The sequence below is a fragment of the Pristiophorus japonicus genome, chromosome 9 (assembly GCF_044704955.1).
Source record: "Pristiophorus japonicus isolate sPriJap1 chromosome 9, sPriJap1.hap1, whole genome shotgun sequence".
Lineage (NCBI taxonomy): Eukaryota > Metazoa > Chordata > Chondrichthyes > Pristiophoridae > Pristiophorus > Pristiophorus japonicus.
The window spans coordinates 19,728,473-19,745,201 of NC_091985.1; the positions used below are offsets into that span (position 1 = coordinate 19,728,473).

Below are 16,729 nucleotides of genomic sequence, written 5' to 3' on the forward strand. Positions count from 1 at the left end.
GAAGCGGTGGAGTTAATCCAACCAGGGGCCGGGAATGAAACCGACGTCCCGCCTCCTTACGTCACCCGGCTCGCGCAGCCTTTGCGCGTGACATAACCGTTAGAGGAAAGGGGAGTTCCGCTGGTTTGCTCTGACGTCAATTGTCTCCAACCCCGCCCTCTCCGCCCCTTCACCCCAGACCTGGAAGCCGATTGGTCTGTTCGAACGTCAATCAGGCCCACGTGGGACGCCCGTGGGCGGTGGGCCGGGCCGGGCCAGGCCGTTCGGAGCGAGTCAGAACGCTCGAACGAATGGAGCGGCGGTCGCCATTAGCGTGTTGAGGAAAACGGGATCGGTGAGATCGTGGGTTTGTTCAAAAAAAATTCAAGTGAAGCGGAAGAGAATATACATTCATCATCCTTTTATTTCCCCCCCCTTTCTCAAAAGAAAAGAGGCTCCAAAATCTCTTATAAAAACGGCTCCTGATTTCAATCACTCAGCGAGGGGCCGTTGGTCTGCCTCCTCAGCCGCCTCTCCTGTTACTACCCCCCCCCCCCCCCCCCGGCCCCAGAGTGTTTGAGCAGCGAGTCCGCCCTCACTCGGCTCTCCAGGGGTGTGTGTGTGTGTGTGGTGGTGGGGAGGGTAATGTCGGAAGGGGAAAAAGCGACGGCGGTGGCGGCAGCTGCTGCTGTGGACAAGGTGGTGGAGGCCATGATCGCGGCGGCTGATGTGGACGACGACGAGGAGGAGGAGGAGAGCGAGGACGAGAGTGAAATCCTGGAGGAGAGTCCGTGCGGCCGCTGGCAGAAGCGGCGGGAGGAGGTGAGGTTGTTAAAGGGACGAGCTGTTTAAAGGCCATTTAGCTATCCGCCTTCACTGCACGCCTTTTAATTGAAGCCTTTTAAAGCAAAACTTCCCTTTTTTTTGGACTGGGGGAATAAAGGCTGTATTTGAAACAAGTTTGCATAAACTTGTGTTTTTTTTTGTGTCATGCACTTTTTTTTTCAATCAATAATCTCTTTTTTTTAAATGCTGCTAATGTACAACAGTATGAAGAAAAAGAATAGGTTGATGTCTGGGCTGTGCAGACTCTTGATCAGAGTCTTGTGCCATTTGCTAAAGAGCAGAATGGAACTGTCTGTGGCTGTTGCTGCTACTTCTGCTTCCATCTCCAGCCCATTTCAGCTCATGTATTATGAAAATGCTGAGCATCTAGTGTCTCCCTCAGCCCATGGAACTTCAGTTCTGCTGACTGGAAAAGCAGAGTATTTTTTAAATGGTGAGAGATTGGGAAATGTTAGTGTTCAGAGGGAGCTGGGTGTCTTTGTACACAAATCACAAAGTTAACATGCAGGTACGTCAAGCAATGAGGAAATCAAATGGTATTCAAGAGAATTTGAGTATAAGAGTAAAGAAGTCTTACTACGATTATATGGGACCCTGGTGAGAACACACCTGGAGTATTTGATACGTCCTTACTATACAGTATAAATGCACACGAGGCCCATGCTTGAGAGGTCAGTCTGTGACCTGTCCTTTATTCCTTAACACTCAAGTCCAGGAAGTGGGTGGAGCTTCCCTTTTTATATCTGAAGGTCCAGGTTAGGAGTGTCTCCCACAAGTTCACCACCTAGTGGTCATTGTTTTCTCAGTGTACAACTTAGGTCAGATTATACATGGGTTACATTGCTGGTTGAATACATGACAGTATTGTGTACAGTTTTGGTCTCCTTACTTAAAGAAGAATATACTTGCCATAGAGGAAGGGCAGCGAAGGTTCACCAGACTGATTCCTGGGATGGGGGGATTGTCCTATGAGGAGAGATTGAGTAGACTAGGCCTATATTCCCTAGAGTTTAGAAGAATGAGAGGTGATCTCATTGAAACATACAAAATTCTTACAGGGCTTGACAGGGTAGATGCAGGGATGTTTCCCCTGGCCAGAACCAGGGGTCACAGTCTCAGAATAAGGGGTCGGCTATTAGAACTGAGATGAGGAGACATTTCTTCACTCAGAGAGGGATGAGTCTTTGGAATTCTCTACCCCAGAGGGCTATGGTAGCTCAGTTTTTGAATATATTCAACACAGGTTGATAGATTGTTGGATATTAGGGAATAAAGGGATATGGGGATGGTGCAGGAAAATGGAGTTGAGGTCGAAGATCAGCCATGATCTTATTGAATGGCAGAGTAGGCTCGAGGGGCCGAGTGACCTACTCCTGCTCCTAATTCTATGGTGTCACACAGTTTCTGTTTTATACAGAGTGCAGCTGTTTCTTTGAAGGCAAATTTCTCTTCAGACAATATTTATCACTTGGTTGTTGTCCTTGGAGTAGAGGAGGCTAAGGGGAGATTTGATAGATGTGTTTAAAATCATATATAAAGAGTAACTCTTTCCAATGGTTGAAGGATCGATAACCAGAGGGTGCAGATTTAAGGTGATTGGCATATGTAACATAAGGAAAAACTTTTTTAATGCAATGAGTGGCTAGAATTTGGAATGCATTGCCTGATGAAGTGGTGGATACGGATTCAACAGTAGCCTTTAAAAGGGAATTGAATAAATAGTTGAAGGAGAAAAAACTGCAGGGTATGGGGAAAGAGTGGGGAAGTGGGTCTCACTGGATTGCTCGTCGAAAGAGCTGGCGCTGACTCGATGGGCCAAATGGCGGCCTCCTGTGCTGTACTCTTGATTCTATGACGTACTTATTCGTCTGCAAAAGTTTGGAATATGAAAGACACATATTCTATTTATTCCACCTATGTTAACTGTTTGGAGGGGGACAGTTTTATTTGGCTTGGATTTTGTTGATAGATGCCCTGGATAGAATCAGAGGCCAAATTCCCGTGATTGGGACTTATGTGTTGTCGTTCTGGCTGCTTTGAATCGCACTAATCGCAAGATTTATTTCACTGCATATTATGGGGAATCAAATGCCCAGTACTCAAAGGTGACCTCTCATTCCAGTATTTAAAATATATACATTTTGTAGATGTGATCCCTCTTATCTTTTGTGCTGTTCCAATTTAGGAAATACCATGCCTAAAAAGGAATAGCCCATGTGTGTTCATTATCTCACTCCTCAATAAAGGATTCATAACTTTTTCATGTACCTCCAAATTTAAATTCATCTCTGGCCTGTCAACAATCTGCTCCTCACTGAGTTTGGTTTATGTAAGCTGTGTCTCCAAGCTGATTTTCTGACCCCACATCCTACCCATCACAAAGATCACCGACTTCCACATTTGCAACATCACCGACCTCTGATCTACTGTTGAAACCCTTATCCCTGCTTTTGTCACCTCCAGACTTGGCTACTCCAACGCTTTCCTGCCCAGTCTCTCACTGATCATCACCCTGTCCTTGCTGACCTACAGTCGCTTCCGTTCCTCCAATTTAAGATTCTCGTCCTTGTGTTTTTATCCTTTCTTGTCCTCGCCCCTTCCTACGTCTTAGCTTCTTCCAGCCCTGCACTCTTTCCCCAGAACTCTATATCCCCAAATTGGTGCCAAGTCAAATATGAAAGGGTAAAAGGTAGGTTTTAAGGAGGGTGTTCAAGGAGGCGAGAGAAGTGAAGATGTTTCGGGAGAATTCCAGTGCTAAGGGCCTAGACCGCTGAAGACACTGCCACCAATGGTAGGGCGAAGGAAGTGGGGGATGCATAGGAGGCCGGAATTGGAGTAATGCAGAGTTCGCACAGGGTTGTAGGGTTTGAGGAGGTTACAGGGAGGGGGTGTAAATTGATGGTGTTGCACAACTGGGAGTCACTGTAGGTCAGAGAGCACCATGGTGATAAATGAGTACAACTTGGTGTGTATCAGCATACGGGCAGCAGAGTTTTGTTTCAGCTGAAGTTTGTGGTGGGTAGACAATGAATGGGAGTCCAGCCAGGAGAACTTTGGAATCTGGAGGTGATAAAGATATGGGCAGTAGTTTTGGCAGCAGCTTGGCTGAGGCAAGGGCGGAGACAGGTGATGTTTCGGATATGAAAGTAGACAATCTTTGTGATGGAGGGGTTCTGGGGTCGGAATCTCAGCTTGGGGTCAAATACGATGCTGAGGTTGCAAAGAATCGGCTTCAAACTGATATGGTGGCTACGGTGCTTGTACCAGGGGGCAAAGATGATGTGTTTCACAATGTTTTACTGGAGGAAATTGCAGCTCAGCCAGGTCTGGATACTGGACAATCAAACTGACGATGCTAAGGCAATCGAAGGGTCGAGAGGTGTTGGGGAGGTGGAGCTGGACGTCGTCACCATAAGTGTGGAACCAAACTTCACTCTTCGGATGATGTCATTGAGATGAAGCTTGTAGATGGAGGGGGGAGGGAGGCGGGTGCGCAAGGCTAGATCCATGGGTGACTACAGAGTGAACTGTGTATGGCGGGAAGAGAAGCCATTGGTGGAGATGCTCTGGCTATGAATGGATAGGTAATGGGGGACATGTGCATTCTCACTGCTGAACAATGGAGGAGCGGTGTTTAAGAAGGTTAGTGTGGTCGACTGCGTCAAAGGCTGCAGAGAGGTCAAGAAGGACACAGTGGATGTCATTTGTGATTTCAGATTAGTGCTGTGGCAGGGGCAGAAACTTAATTGGAGAGATTCAACTATGGAATTGCGGGAAAGATGGGCACAAATTGGAGAGACAACATAATGTTCAAGAATTTTGGAGGAGGAAGGAAGTTTACAAGGCCAAACGGGTTGAGTGTGTTTTTTGAGGAAGGGGTGAAAATGGTAGTGTTGAAAGGGGGAATAGCACCTCGGGAGAGAGAACCATTTACAATGTTGGTTAGTATTGGGGCCAGGAAAGGAAATTGGGTGGTTACCAATTTAGGAATGGGGTCCAGGGAGCAGAAAGTAGGCATAATGGACACGATGAACTAGGAGAGGGCATGAGATGGGATCAGTTTAACCATATAAATTAAGTATCTTGGAATGGCAAAACTAGTTTCATTAATGTCACTTCCATGTAATTTAAATATGATTACATGCTGACGGTATGTCTGTGGTTGAAATCCATTCTTTGCTTGCTCTGAAATGAATGCACAAACAGCACTAATGGAATTAGCAAGGGAGAAGTTGCTATTTGTTTTCTTTCCTACTGTTTATGACACAGCGAAAATTTATTTGTGTCATGCATGTTAGTGTTCCCCAGCCTTTTCTTTAGCGCTGTGGAAGTCGGACAAGGACAGGGTCTGTCAGCCTACAGCTGCATAAGTTGCCTACACAACTGGCCTTCATGTATGAACCCATACACTTGGACTAGAGGGCAGAGGGTGCCAGCCAGGTATCTTGGACACATATCCTAGCTTTTGAAAGAAGAAATGTTTCTTTTGCCGTTACCATATAAAGTAGAGGATTGCAAAGATATTTTTAAAGTTTGTGTGTACCATACTGCCGGTACTCTGTTGTCCACAATGTTGTTAACTGCAATAGCAGTTGACACTAGGGAGCTCATATTTGAAATGAGATCAATAATCCGTAGCAAATTTGCTTGTGTTAAGGTGCACCGCAAGGCTTTCTTGTGAATGTTGCACATCTGTGGTGAAATTCTGTTTCTTGTATCACACATGAAGGAGCAACTAATTTCTGACTTAATGGAGAAGGTACGTTTAAGGGGTTATTTCTTATCCAAGGTGCAGCCCAATTTTTTTTTGAGTGGGAAAAAATGCACTTTAAATAAAATCTGTTCTCGTCTGCAGGGAGAGATACATCAGATCAGATCTCCCTCCTAGCTAGGTCACGCCGTTGATCTCACCGGCAGAGTACAGTCTTGGAATAGTTCCATCAAAAATCTGGGCAGCAACTTTCGTCTAGCCAGAGAGCTGATGTAGAGCCACAAGAACCAGGGAAAGCATGCTGTCAATTTACCATCTTCCAGTTTTTAATGGATTTAAAGAAATCGTGACTCTTTTTAATGCATTTTTATCCATTTAACTGAAATATAGCTGAGTAAAAATCCGATTGCTGAGCAACCTATAAATATTTGGCCAATGCTAAAGCCTGTAGCCAACAACTTGCATTTATATAGTGCCTAAACTGTGTGGCTTAAGGCTGGGTAATGGCAGACACTTCTAATACAAGATCCCACACAAGAAATTAGTGTGCAAAATTAAAGCACACGGTATTGGGGGTAATGTATTGACGTGGATAGAGAACTGGTTGGCAGACAGGAAACAAAGAGTAGGAATAAACTGGTCCTTTTCAGAATGGCAGGCAGTGACTAGTGGGATACCGCAAGGTTCAGTGCTGGGACCCCAGCTATTTACAATATACATTAATGATTTAGATGAAGGAATTGAATGTAATCTCTCCAAGTTTGTAGATGACACTAAGCTGGGTGGCAGTGTGAGCTGTGAGGAGGATGCTAAGAGGCTGCAGGGTGACTTGGACAGGTTAGGTGAATGGGCAAATGTATGGCAGATACAGTATAATGTGGATAAATGTGAGGTTATCCACTTTGGTTGCAAAAACAGGAAGGCAGAATATTATCTGAATGGTGAATTAGGAAAAGGGGAGGTGCAATGAGACCTGGGAGTCATGGTACATCAGTCATTAAAAGTTGGCATGCAGGTACAGCAGGTGGTGAAGAAGGCAAATGGCATGTTGGCCTTCATAGCAAGGGGACTTGAGTATAGGAGCAGGGAGGTCTTACTGCAGTTGTACAGGGCCTTAGGGCCCAAGTTTCCACATGATTTGCGCCTGATTTTTAGGAGCAACTGGTGGAGAATGGACTATCTTAGAAATCGCAATTCTCCACTTTTTTTTTCTGCAGTTCTAGTCAGGTAGAACAGTTCTACTTTGGAACAGAATTTTTTCTTCAAAAGGGGGCGTGTCCGGCCACTGACGCCTGATTTGAAAGTTTCCACAGTGAAAACGTACTCCAAACTAACTTAGAATGGAGCAAGTGAAGATTTTTGTAGAACTGAAAAAACCTGTTCTACACATTAAAAAATCAGGCGTCCAGAACGAGGTGGGGGGGAGGGGGGGGAAGGGAAGTCATTAAATTCTACAATAAATCCTTATTTATACTTATACAAATATTATACAAATAAATCCAACCTGAATAAACATTTATAAGCAAAGAAAAGATTAAATAAACCATCTTCCTACCTGTGTGAAAGTGCTTCAGCCAGCCTCACAAGTTCGTTCCCGACGGCGGGAGGAAGGGAGTGCGGGCCTGCCCGCCGAACGCAGCGGGGGGGGCGGAAGGAAGACGTTCCCGACGGCAGAAGGAAGGGAGTGTGGGCCGGCCCGCCTGCCCGAACGCAGCGGGGGGGGGGGGGGGGGAAGGAAGACGTTCCCGACGGCAGAAGGAAGGGAGTGTGGGCCGGCCCGCCTGCCCGAACGCAGCGGGGGGGGGGGGGGGGGAAGGAAGACGTTCCTGACGGCGGGAGGAAGGGAGTGCGGGCCCGCCCGCCCGAACGCAGCAGCGGCGGGGGGGGGGGGGTGAAGGGGAAGGAAGACGTTCCCGACGGCGGGAGGAAGGGAGTGCGGGCCCGCCCACCCGAACGCAGCAGCGGCGGAGGTGGGGGGGGTGGGGGAAGGGGAAGGAAGACGTTCCCGACGGCGGGAGGAAGGGAGTGCGGGCCCGCCCGCCCGAACGCAGCAGCGGCGGGGGGGGGGGTGAAGGGGAAGGAAGACGTTCCCGACGGCGGGAGGAAGGGAGTGCGGGCCCGCCCACCCGAACGCCGCAGCGGCGGAGGTGGGGGGGGGGGGGGAGGGGAAGGAAGACGTTCCCGACGGCGGGAGGAAGGGAGTGCGGGCCCGCCCACCCGAACGCCGCAGCGGCGGAGGTGGGGGGGGGGGGGGAGGGGAAGGAAGACGTTCCCGACGGCGGGAGGAAGGGAGTGCGGGCCCGCCCACCCGAACGCAGCGGTGGGGGGGGGGGGGGGGGAGGAAGACGTTCCCGGGGGGGGGGGGGGGGGGGAGGAGACAGTGAGAAGGCTGCAGGAAGCCTCAGTGCTGATGGCAATGTGCTTTTATTAAAAAAATGTTCAAAAATTAAACAGCTACAAAGAACTACAAAAATGGCCGAGTGTCAATGTTTCCTTCACACTGCGCACGCGCAGCGTTGCCGGCAGGAAAAAAACTAATTTAGATAGTACCCGCCCCCTCCCACTTACAAAATTCTCGCGAGTGTAGGCTCCGCCCTCCTGGGCGCCACGCCAAACAGACAAGGAGCTGCAAAGCGCTCCAGAATCGCGAGGTTTTTTTCCGGCGCCGTTTTAGGCGCGAAAAACGGGCGCCCAGCTCGGAGGGGCGCCCGTTTTTTATCGTGTGGAAACTTGGGCCCTGTGCGAGGCCACACCTGGAATATTGTGTACAGTTTTGGCCTCCTAATTTGAGGAAGGACATTCTTGCTATTGAAGGAGTGCAGCGAAGGTTCACTAGACTGATACCTGGAATGGCAGGACTGACATATGAAGAAAGACTGGATCGACTAGGCTTATATTCACTGGAATTTAGAAGAATGAGAGGGGATCTCACAGAAACATATACAATTCTGACAGGATTGGACAAGTTAGATGCAGGAAGAATGTTCCCGATGTTGGGGAAGTCCAGAACCAGGGGTCATAGTCTAAGGCTAAGGGGTAAGCCATTTAGGACAGAGCTGAGGAGAAACTACTTTACTGAGTTGTGAACCTGTGGAATTCTCTACCAGAGAAAGTTGTTGAGGCCAGTTCGTTAGATATATTCAAAAGGGAGTTAGATGTGGCCCTTACGGCTAAAGTGATCAGGGGATATGGAGAGAAAGCAGGACTGGGATACTGAAGTTGCATGATCAGCCATGATCATATTGAATGGTGATGCAGGCTCGAAGGGCGGAATGGCCTACTCCTGCACCTATTTTCTATGTTTCTAAGGCACTGAGGGTACGAACAAGAAATGTGAAATGTTTACACGATAAATGGTTGCTCGTTCACAAAAGTGACAAAGCAGTTTACAGGTGATTGACAAATTCTTAGTGAATAATCTGGAAATTTATGAACACGCTGGACAAATATTAGGATGGGTCTCGAGGGCATTTAACTGTCGTTAATTAAGATGCAAGCAATTTTAATCACTGGAATATTGTGTGTGTTTGGTAGCAAAAACGGATGTATGCTTTGGAGTGGATGCAGGTTTCAGCACTGTTTTGGCAGGTTATCTGAGCTGAGGTATGCTCTAATATGTGCCAGCAGCCTGCTCATCCTTCATGCTTCAGTCTGGGTACTGAGTATAATGGACGATTTCATGGGGGCGCCATCACAGGCAAGCCTGAGCCTGACCTTGTGCTCACTCAAGCTCTGCATTTGTGCAGCTTCCAGTAGGCATCATCTGTTATCAATTGGGATTGAAAACCTGGGCTCATTTTTCCTGCAAAAACTGTAAACAACTAAGGTACCAATTGCTGCTCCAGCTTAGATCATTTAACCCCTTGTTCAATACGAGACAAGTTGTGCTACATGCCATCAGTGGAAAGGATTTGAGCTGTTTGGAAAGGCAAAAGTAATGCTTTCATTTTCCTGGCCTAATCCACAGTTATATACTGAGCACGTTAATTCACCATCTCCGGATCCATTACAATGCAGTCCCTTTGGCTGATCTTGAATTGCCAATTTTAATATTTGGGTTTGGCGATTCTATCTTAATAAAAAAAAAATTCAAAGACATAATTTGTTTGAGTTCCAACAGAACCTGTCCTTTTATTGTGAGGGGAAAGGGAATATCATCAATAGATGTTCAACTTGTGTGGGAGTCCTTTGCACTAAACAAGCTGTGTTGCTTTGCTTCAAGTTTCAGTTGGCTGATGTTCAGAGAGGGTATAAACAATCTTAAAGATTGAACCAGACGTTTCCTAATACTGCCAGGACAACTAGACTGTGCACTCAGTATAATGGTATTGTAAACTTAGTTTATAAATTTGAGCTGTTTGAAAATGCCATGGATGAGCTGTCCTTCAGTTTCAGGAGATTCAATCTGAGGCTGAAGTGTTATCTTTTGATGAATTAAATTTGTTCTAAAGTAGTTACATTGTTTAAGAGCAACAAGTGCAGTTTATGCAATCTGTGTGATCATCAGACTAGTTTGACATGCAATAGTAAGTGGAATTTACATTGTATATTTAATGTTTAAGCTGTAGAGGATGCTCAGTTTTCCTTGCAAAAGTTTTCGTTGCACAATGCAGGTTGTCTTTTCTATCAAGTAGTCATGTGTCCAAAAGTAACCACTTCCTCCTGCCAGTTAATCTTGGTAGAAATCTTTGCGTAGTCAGTGCTTAAAAGCGATATTTTTGTTTGAGATTTGATGGACTGAATGCCTTGAACAGACCAGGGCCTTTAAGCAAATGTCAGTTTGCAGTAATGCCACATTCGGTTTATTTAAAGTTGTTTTCGACCTCGTTCCTTCTCCCTTCCCCTGCAATCCCAGTTTGTATCGAGGCTGGTGCGCAAGGTGAAGTTAGCTTACTTTGAAAATGCCTGTAGTATTCTAGGCAGTAGAGAAGAACCACTTTCTTTGATGAGTACAGGAGGTATTCAATACCTTGTAGTATGGACTTCATGTTCTCTCCTGGGAATGTGAGGACTGGTTTCGAAATGAAATCCTATGCATTCAGGCCAAGGTTTTGCATTCCTTTTTGGAATTTGGTTGACTGGTGTGGTTATCCAGCATTTCTATTTCAGTTGCCTGAATGTATCCTCTATTCAGCTTTGCCCACCCAAAGAATACCCTGATCCATTTTGCAAAATTGTATCTTGTATCCATCTTGATGCATGAAATTCCACTTATTTTCTATATGGTTACCACTCTTGGCTTATTTCTATTATGTTTCATGACTAAAACTTGATATTTGGTTGGGCAAGAGGGCAATTGTGCTCATCTCATCACAGTCATGTACCACGCTAAGTTTTTTTTTTAAATTGCAAGAGGGTTCATGAAATTATTTGGCAGAATATGTTATCTTATTTATTCTAGAAATTAATTATATTTTTTATTCAAAGTTTGTACATTTTTTTTCAGTGTAGAATTAAGGCTTTTGATCTCTGCTGCAAAATGATGCAGAATTCTGTATGAAAAGAAAGATAGTGACTGGATAATTGGTGCCTACCCATGATTCGAATCATAAGGGGAGGGGGAGGTCGACATCTATTTTCTAATTCGGAGCTAATTGCCAGCACAGGTAAATGTATTGTCCAGAATTTTTTCAGCAATTTCTCTTGCGGCCTGCTTCTCTCACACTTCATTCATATGGAATCATACAAATCCGATACTTTTAAGTAAACCTAGTTTACCACCAGTGTTGCCTTGTGTTACATGAAAGCTGTAAAATGATGCAGGATCGGGGTAAAGTCTTTAACTGAAAGAATTGATACAATTATCTAGATGTGGTAAAGATTGAAACAGATACTAAAGCACAGCCTTACAATGGTGGTGCCAGCTGTGGCTCAGTGGGTAGCACTCTTGCCTCTGAGTCAGAAGGTCATGGGTTCAAGTCTCGGGCCAGATACCTGAGCACAAGAATCTAGGCTAACATTCCAGTGGGGTGCTGAGGGAAATGTTGCACTGTCTCAGGTGCTGTCTTTTGAACAAGAAATTAAACTGAGGCCCCGTCTGCTCTCTCAAGTGGATGTAAAAGATCCCATGGCATTATTTTGAAGTCTGCATCCCAGAATAAGTAAGGAAGTGGCCCTAGAAATAGTGGATGCATTAATGGTCATTTTCCAACATTCTATAGACTCTGGATCAGTTCTATGGACTGGTGGGTAGTTAATGTAACCCCACTTTTTAAAAAAGGAGGGAGAGAAGAGGGAATTATAGACCGGTTAGCCTGACATCGGTAGTGGGGAAAATGTTGGAATCAGTTATTAAAGATGTAATAGCAGCGCATTTGGAAAGCAATGACAGGATCTGTCCAAGTCAGCATGGATTTATGAAATCTTCTAGAATTTTTTGAGGATGTAACTAGCAGAGTGGACAAGGGAGAGCCAGTGGATTTGGTGTATTTGGACATTCAAAAGGCTTTTGACAAGGTCCCACACGAGATTAGTGTGCAAAATTAAAGCACATGGTATTGGGGGTAATGCATTGACGTGGATAGAGAACTGGTTGGCAGACAGGAAGCAAAGTAGGAATAAACGAGTCCTTTTCAGAATGGCAGGCAGTGACTACTGGGATACCGCAAGGTTCAGTGCTGGGACCCCAGCTATTTACAATATACATTAATGATTTGGATGAAGGAATTGAATGTAATCTCTCCAAGTTTGCAGATGACACTAAGCTGGGTGGCAGTGTGAGCTGTGAGGAGGATGCTAAGAGACTGCAGGGTGACTTGGACAGGTTAGGTGAGTAGGCGAATGGATGGCAGATGCAGTATAATGTAGATAAATGTAAGGTTATCCACTTTGGTGGCAAAAACAGGAAGGCAGAATATTATCTGAATAGTGACAGATTAGGAAAAGGAGAGCTGCAACGAGACCTGGGAGTCATGGTACATCAGTTATTGAAAGTTTACATGCAGATACAGCAGGCGGTGAAGAAGGCAAATGGCATGTTGGCCTTCAGTAGCGAGAGATTTTGAGTATAGGAGCAGGAAGGCCTTACTGCAGTTGTACAGGGCCTTGGTGAGGCCAAACCTTGAATATTGTGGACACTTTTGGTCTCCTAATCTGAGGAAGGACATTCTTGCTATTGAGGAAGTGCAGCGAAGATTCACCAGACTGATTCCCGGGATGCTCGGACTGCCATATGAAGAAAGACTGGATCGACTATGCTTATATTCACTGGAATTTAGAAGAATGGGAGGGGATCTCATAGAAACATATACAATTCTGACAGGATTGGACAGGTTAGATGCAGAAAGAATGTTCCCGATGTTGGGGAAATCCAGAGCCAGGGGAGAGAGTCTAAGGATAAGGGGAAAGCCATTTAGGACCGAGATGAGGAGAAACTTCTTCACTCGAGTTGTGAACCTGTGGAATTCTCAACCACAGAAAGTTGTTGAGGCCAGTTCGTTGGATATATTCAAAAGGGAGTTAGATGTGGCGCTTACGGCTAAAGGGATCAAGGTGTATGGAGAGAAAGCAGGAATGGTGTACTGAAGTTGCATGATCAGCCATTGAATGGTGGTGCAGGCTCGAAGGGCCGAATGGCCTACTCCTGCATCTATTTTCTATGTTTCGAAAGCGGGGGAGTTATTCCCCGTGTTCTGGCCAATATTTATCCCTCAATCAACATCACTAAAACAGATTATCTGGTCATTATCATTGTTATTTGTGGGAGCTTGCTGTGCGCAAATTGACTGCCGCGTTTCCTACATTATAATAGTGATAACATTCCAAAAGTTTTTCATTGACTGCAAACAGCTTTGAGATGTCATGAGGTCTTGAAAGGCGCTGTGCAATGCAACTCTTTTCTTTAAAATACTCTTTAGTATCTTTTAAGTTTATACTTCATGTTGCTTTTATTTAGTTTTGTCATGCCAGTAGTAGGTTTCCGTGCTGATAATTTCCAGTGGGCTTCACATTGATCCATTATGCTATTGTTTGTCCAGAATTTATGACTTCATCACTCCTTTTAACTTTATCCAGAAGTACTGTGCGGGGATTGGATGCAGCAGTGATTTTGTGCAGTGTGTTCTCACCCCTCGAGGGCCTCGTTTTGAACCGAGCCTAGATTAATGAGATGAGAGTCTTTGCGACTAGCTGCAAGGCTCATGCGTAAAATTAGTTTGAGCAGCCTGATGCTAAATTCATAGTGAGCACAGCTGCACCATGTGACAGTGGCCACAACTGGCTGCAAACCCTTACGCTGAAAGACGATACAGATGGCTGTTATATTGGTGAAAAAAATGATATTGATGTGGACTGTTGGTGTTTAGTGATGCTGTTTCATCAGAATCCTTATTAAAAATGGGCAAAACAAATAATGATAAATCCTGATTTGTGCTGAAGTGCCATTCTATAGAGGCAGAACACCCTCCCATAACTTACCCAGGTACCCATTCTTTCTGTGTGTACTTAGTCGGTGAGTGACTGCAGGTGATTCAACCATGGGAGTGTCACGGCCAAGCCTCTGCATAACGTCCACATAGTAGTGCTTTCGAGCAGGTCACTGAATAGTGATCAGGAACATGTTTGCAAATTATATCTTTCCCCCACACCAGCACCACTCCTTCCACCGCTCCCCCCCCCCCCCCCCCCTGCGCATGCACAGGTTAAAAAGTAGCACTGTGTAGTTTTGTGGACAGCATGGTTCATTATTTAGCAATCTGCTGTTCTGCAGAAAGAAGCGAGATTATCCGTGGTACAAGTAGAAAGACGTGCAGAGCAGAGGCTGGAGTATTTCTGTATGAAAGTGTTAGAAACAAAAGAAAGACTTGCATTTATATAGCGCCTTTCACGACCTCAGGTTTGCTGCCAATGAAGTACATTTGAAGTGTAGTCACTGTTATAATGTAGGAAACGCTGCATTCATTTGCTCACAGCAAGCTCCCAAAAACAAATGTGATAATGACCAGATATTGGGCCCAAGTTTTGGCCTCAGTTGCTCCTGATTTTTTTGGAGCAACTGGTGTAGAACGGAGCATCTTAGAAATTCAAATTTTCGGCATTTAGTTTGCTCCAGTTCTAGTCAGTTAGAACAGTTTCACTTTGGAACAGAATTTTTTTTTCAAAAGGGGCCATGTCCGGCCACTTGCGCCTGTTTTCAAAGTTTCGGCATGAAAACTTACTCCAAACTAACTTAGAATGGAGTAAGTGAAGATTTTTGTACGCTCGAAAAAATCCTTGTCGACACTTTAGAAAATCAGGCGTAGGTTACAAATTAGGCGTAGGGAACGAGGGGGGGGAGGGAAGTCATTAAATTCTACAATCAATCCTTAGTTATACTTATACAAATATTATATAAATAAATCCAACCTGAATAAAAATTTATAAGCAAAGAAAAGATTAATTAAACCATGTTCCTACCTGTGTGAAAGTGCTTCAGGCAGGCCTTTCATTTTGGAGACAGGCAGGGGTGTGGCGTCAGTGTCTCGACGGCGGCCCCAACTGCGGCAGCAAGCAGCCTTCGAGCTGAGCTGCTGTGCTGCAGGCAGGCCTTCATTTTTAGTGGCTAGCCGGCGGCCGAAGGATCAACACCGGAGGTACGCAGCTTTTCAAGGGGGCTGAGGCCATTCGGCCAGGCTTAAGGGGCGGCGTCAGTGGCTGGCCAGCAGCCGAAGGATCAACACCAGACGCACGCAGCTTTTCAAGGGGGTTGAGGCCATTCGGCCACGCTTAAGGGGCGGCGTCAGTGGCTTGACGGCAGCCGAGTCCTTTTAAAAATGGCCGAGTGCCAATGTTTGTTTGACACTGCGCGCACGCTCCAACGCGCACGCGCAGGGTTGCCGGTACCACGTTGGCTCATTTAAATTGGACCCGCCCCCCACTACTTACAGAATCGGCGCGAGTGTTTGGCTCCGCCCCCCGCTGTGAAGAGCGCGCCGCGCCAAGCTGAGATCGAGCTCCGAGGAGCCGGAGAATATCGAAGTTTTTTTCTGGCGCACTTTTAGGCGCGAAGAACAGACGTCCAGCTCGGAGGTGCGCCGTTTTCAGCGCGGGCCGAAACTTGGGGCCAATGTGTTTTCGTGAGGTTGATTGAGGGATAAATGTTGGCCAGGACACTGGGGATAACTCCCCTTTTCTTCTTTGAAATAGTGCCATACAATGTTCCCCTTAATTTGGGTGCATGGTCCCCTTGGCGTGGCTCATGCGTGAAATGTCCTGTTGAAAAGCCGATGATTGGCCTGCACAGGCCCAGCTTAATGGGAACATTGGTTACCTGGGATCTTTGAGTCCACCTTTGTGAGCCGACTGGACCTCAGTTTAAAGTCTCAACCGAAAGACGGCACATCCAACAGTGTAGCACTCCCTCAGTACTGCACTGGAGTGTCAGCCTAGATTTTTGTGCTCAAGTCTCTGCAGTGGGATCTGAACCCACAATCTTATGACTCAGGCGCGTATGCTGCCCACTGAGCCACGGCTGAAACTAGAGCTGTCTGTTTGTGTTCATTTGGAGCATCTGGAGAAAGACAGATTTTTGAGCGATAAGGGAATAAAGGGTTATGGGGAGTGGTCAGGGAAGTGGAGCTGAGTCCATGATCAGATCAGCCATCATCATCATAGGCAGTCCCTCGAAATGTGAGTTCTCAGGTGACTGAACAGTCCAATACGGGGAATTATAGGTCCCAAGTTTCGGCCCGCGCTGAAAACGACGCACCTCCGAGCTGGACGCCTGTTTTTCGTGCCTAAACGTGCGCTAGAAAAAAACTTCGATATTCTCCGGCTCCTCGGAGCTCGATCTCAGCTTGGCGCGGCGCGCTCTTCACAGCGGGGGGGCGGAGCCAAACACTCTCGCCGATTCTGTAAGTAGTGGGGGGCGAGTCCAATTTAAATGAGCCAACGTGGTGCCGGCAACCCTGCGCGTGCGCGTTGGAGCGTGCGCAGTGTCAAACAAACATTGGCACTCGGCCATTTTTAAAAGGACTCGGTTGCCGTCGAGCCACTGACGCCGCCCCTGAAACGTGGCTGAATGGCCTCAACCCCCTTGAAAAGCTGCGTGCGTCTGGTGTTGATCCTTCGGCTGCCGGCCAGCCACTGACGCCACTCCTATCCCATGGCCGAATGGCCTCAGCCCCCTTGAAAAGCTGCGTGCGTCCGGTGTTGATCCTTCGGCTGCCGGCCAGCCACTGACGCCGCTCCTATCCCATGGCCGAATGGCCTCAGCCC

General features: G+C 46.5%; 1 protein-coding gene across 2 annotated transcripts in view; it reads left to right on the top strand.

Moving 5' to 3' along the window:
• The first annotated feature begins 229 nt into the window (after window positions 1-229).
• The window catches only part of LOC139272952 (nuclear receptor-binding protein-like), a 121,945-nt gene continuing 105,445 nt past the window's right edge, over window positions 230-16,729 (top strand). For both annotated transcript variants that reach the window (XM_070889114.1, XM_070889115.1), the window contains exon 1: window positions 230-801. In XM_070889114.1, the coding sequence (XP_070745215.1) occupies window positions 625-801 (177 nt within the window). In that variant the 5' untranslated portion in view covers window positions 230-624. The remainder of the gene's footprint in view (window positions 802-16,729) is intronic.